The sequence below is a fragment of the Penaeus chinensis genome, chromosome 31 (genome assembly GCF_019202785.1).
Source record: "Penaeus chinensis breed Huanghai No. 1 chromosome 31, ASM1920278v2, whole genome shotgun sequence".
NCBI classification, from domain to species: domain Eukaryota; kingdom Metazoa; phylum Arthropoda; class Malacostraca; order Decapoda; family Penaeidae; genus Penaeus; species Penaeus chinensis.
The window spans coordinates 22,405,238-22,407,737 of NC_061849.1; the positions used below are offsets into that span (position 1 = coordinate 22,405,238).

Genomic DNA, 2,500 nt, shown 5'->3' on the forward strand with positions numbered 1-2,500 from the left:
AGGGCATCAGTGAACAGCAGCTGGGTCTTGAGGCATTTAACTATGTGGACAGAGGCTCAGAGTCCAAGTTTAGGGGTGAACTGGTCAGCTATGATATCGGAAGGATCTTGGTAAGTTTTACTGCTGTCATGGGTACTGTTTTATCTTCTTGCCTGTTCTGAAACTGGAATGCTTATACTATATATGATTAATTCACTAAGTTTGATAGATGATTGCAGATATAATTTTTGCTGGTAATGTTGCTCTGATGGGACAGAATATAAACTGGACAATTTTCACAATATAATTTTGTAGAATCAGAAAAAGCAGCCCATGGTTTGTGTTTTTAATTTTGGATGCATGAGTGCTTAGTCATCAAGGAGTTAAATATCAGGACTCTCTAAACTCGTATATTTATCCCATTCCTTGTATTTTTATTGCACTTATTATTAATGATATTGTAATAAGAACAATGATACTGCTACTGATCATAATATCGATAGCTGTAATGATAGAAATCAGAACTTCTTCCCCCCATATTAAAGGAATCGGATAAACAGGCCCAGTAACTGACTCCTTGGTGACTAAATATCAATTGATGTCATTTATTTGTAGAGAAAGTCAGTAGAACAAAATCAGAGTGGACAGTCCATGTATCTGCTGGCAAGGGTTAAACACCAAGTTATAAATAGTTTGATTAACCTCCTTTCCTTTTCAGTTCGATCCAGTGCAAAATATGACCCAGGTGCAGGTGAATGTAGAGTATGGTTTCAACCTTTGCTTGAGATCTCCTGATGAGAAGACTGACCCCAGGGTTTGCCCACGTGACAACCATCGTGACCACTACATATGCTCAGTGACTGTTGTTCACAATCCTAACCAGATTGCCAGTCTTGATGTTGTTCCTGTTGTTGAGGATGATGATGACATCAAGTGTGAGAGAAGGGTAAGGGTTCGGCTATTCTTAGGTTTTGTAGTTATTTTCTTGAGTGTTTACTGGAGTTAAATAACTTCAGAATGAAAAATGGATTGTGTTTATTTTATTTTGGTGATGTGGTATTCTGTTAATCTTTCAGCGAAGTGTTGATGAAGAACTGGTAGTGCCTGTACGTGCTCCTTGCCTGGGTTGTCCTCAAGCCGCCCCTCTCAATGACCCAACCATTTTGGAGATTGCAGACTTTGCTTTGAAGGAATATGACAGAGCCTCAAATGAGGATGATCTGCACATGATTCTTAGACTTGTCAAGGCCCAGACTCAGGTAAGATTAGGTTAATTGTTATTAATTCTTCATTGTTTTTCTAGAGATAGGTACATGAAGAGCTAGTCAGGTATTCTATTTATTTATTTATATATATATTTTTTTCATTTATTTAATACTTTTGTGTTTATAATCACTGCTTTTTAATTTGTTTTTATTGCTAGTAGTATTTATCACCTTATATTACCTCCAGGTGGTAGCTGGTGTGAAATACTATCTTACCATTGAGCTTGCTGAGACACACTGTAAGAAACAGCTGACTGGTGTTGATGTGAACCGCACCTTCTGCCCTCAAGATGTAACTGAAGAGACAGAGATCTGTGATCTCCATGTGGTAGATCAACCATGGGTTCCCTCACGTGACCTTGTAGCCTCACAGTAAGTGCCTGAGTTGAAAAAGCACCTTATACAGCTCTCCTGCATTTATTCATTTAATGTTTATGTTCATCTCATCAGATTGTAAGCTAATCTTAGAAATTCAGTGCATAATTAAATGTCTCCCCCTCAGATGTTATGATAAAGATGACTACCCAACTTCCACCCAAGATGAGTTCATTGTCCCTGTGGCACTGGGAACGGGTCTTGGTGCATCACCCTCTGTAGGCACTACATTCAGGACAAGTCCTCCAACACACAGTGGTCAGAAACCATTAGAAATCAATCCACAAACACTTGAAATCGCCAGATTGGTTGTGGCAGAATACAACAGACGAGAAGATGATGATGAGTATTACAAATTTGTCAAGCTCCACGAGGCATCTTCACAGGTTAGTCTACTTACAATAATCTATTTTCCATCTTTCCTGTTCTGTTAATGTTTTTGCTATTTCAAAAAAGAGATTCTATTATATTCACAAAATATTTTGCATTTTGCAGAATGTAGGAGGAACCATGTATCGTGTGGTAGTTGAGTTGGCTGAGACCAATTGCCACAAGCTGGACCCAACTCTAGGCAATGGAGAACACTGTATCATTAATCCCTCAGAAGATCATGAGGTAAGATGCTTGGGCTTCCTAAAGAAAAGTCAATAGGATTTTCTTTTGTTTTATCATGTAAGTGTGCTGATTTGATATATGAGACCAAGATAACAATTTATCAGTGCACTGATAATGATAAAAAAAGAATAAGTGGCAGGAAAACTGTACACTGACATATAATTTATATTTGCAGGTGTGCAAAGCTGAAGTGCTTGTCCAGCCAGGTGCTCCAGCACCTGGGAACCAGAGGCTGGTTTCCTTTACCTGTGATGATTTAGATGACT

The 2,500-nt window shown here is 38.5% G+C and overlaps 2 protein-coding genes across 3 annotated transcripts in view; both read left to right on the top strand.

Annotated features, from left to right (window-relative positions):
• Positions 1-38, top strand: part of LOC125041774 — an 11,007-nt gene extending 10,969 nt beyond the window's left edge. The window contains exon 3 of the mRNA XM_047637051.1: positions 1-38. This exon is cut by the window's left edge and continues 98 nt beyond it. The gene's annotated coding sequence lies outside the window, so the exon portion shown is untranslated.
• LOC125041773 overlaps positions 1-2,500 on the top strand; it is a 10,463-nt gene that overhangs the window by 23 nt on the left and 7,940 nt on the right. For both annotated transcript variants that reach the window (XM_047637049.1, XM_047637050.1), the window contains exons 1-7: positions 1-110; positions 698-925; positions 1,056-1,238; positions 1,432-1,616; positions 1,747-2,005; positions 2,115-2,234; positions 2,410-2,500. The exon at positions 1-110 is cut by the window's left edge and continues 23 nt beyond it; the exon at positions 2,410-2,500 is cut by the window's right edge and continues 11 nt beyond it. In XM_047637049.1, coding sequence (XP_047493005.1) covers positions 716-925; positions 1,056-1,238; positions 1,432-1,616; positions 1,747-2,005; positions 2,115-2,234; positions 2,410-2,500 — 1,048 coding nt within the window. In that variant the 5' untranslated portion in view covers positions 1-110; positions 698-715. The remainder of the gene's footprint in view (positions 111-697; positions 926-1,055; positions 1,239-1,431; positions 1,617-1,746; positions 2,006-2,114; positions 2,235-2,409) is intronic.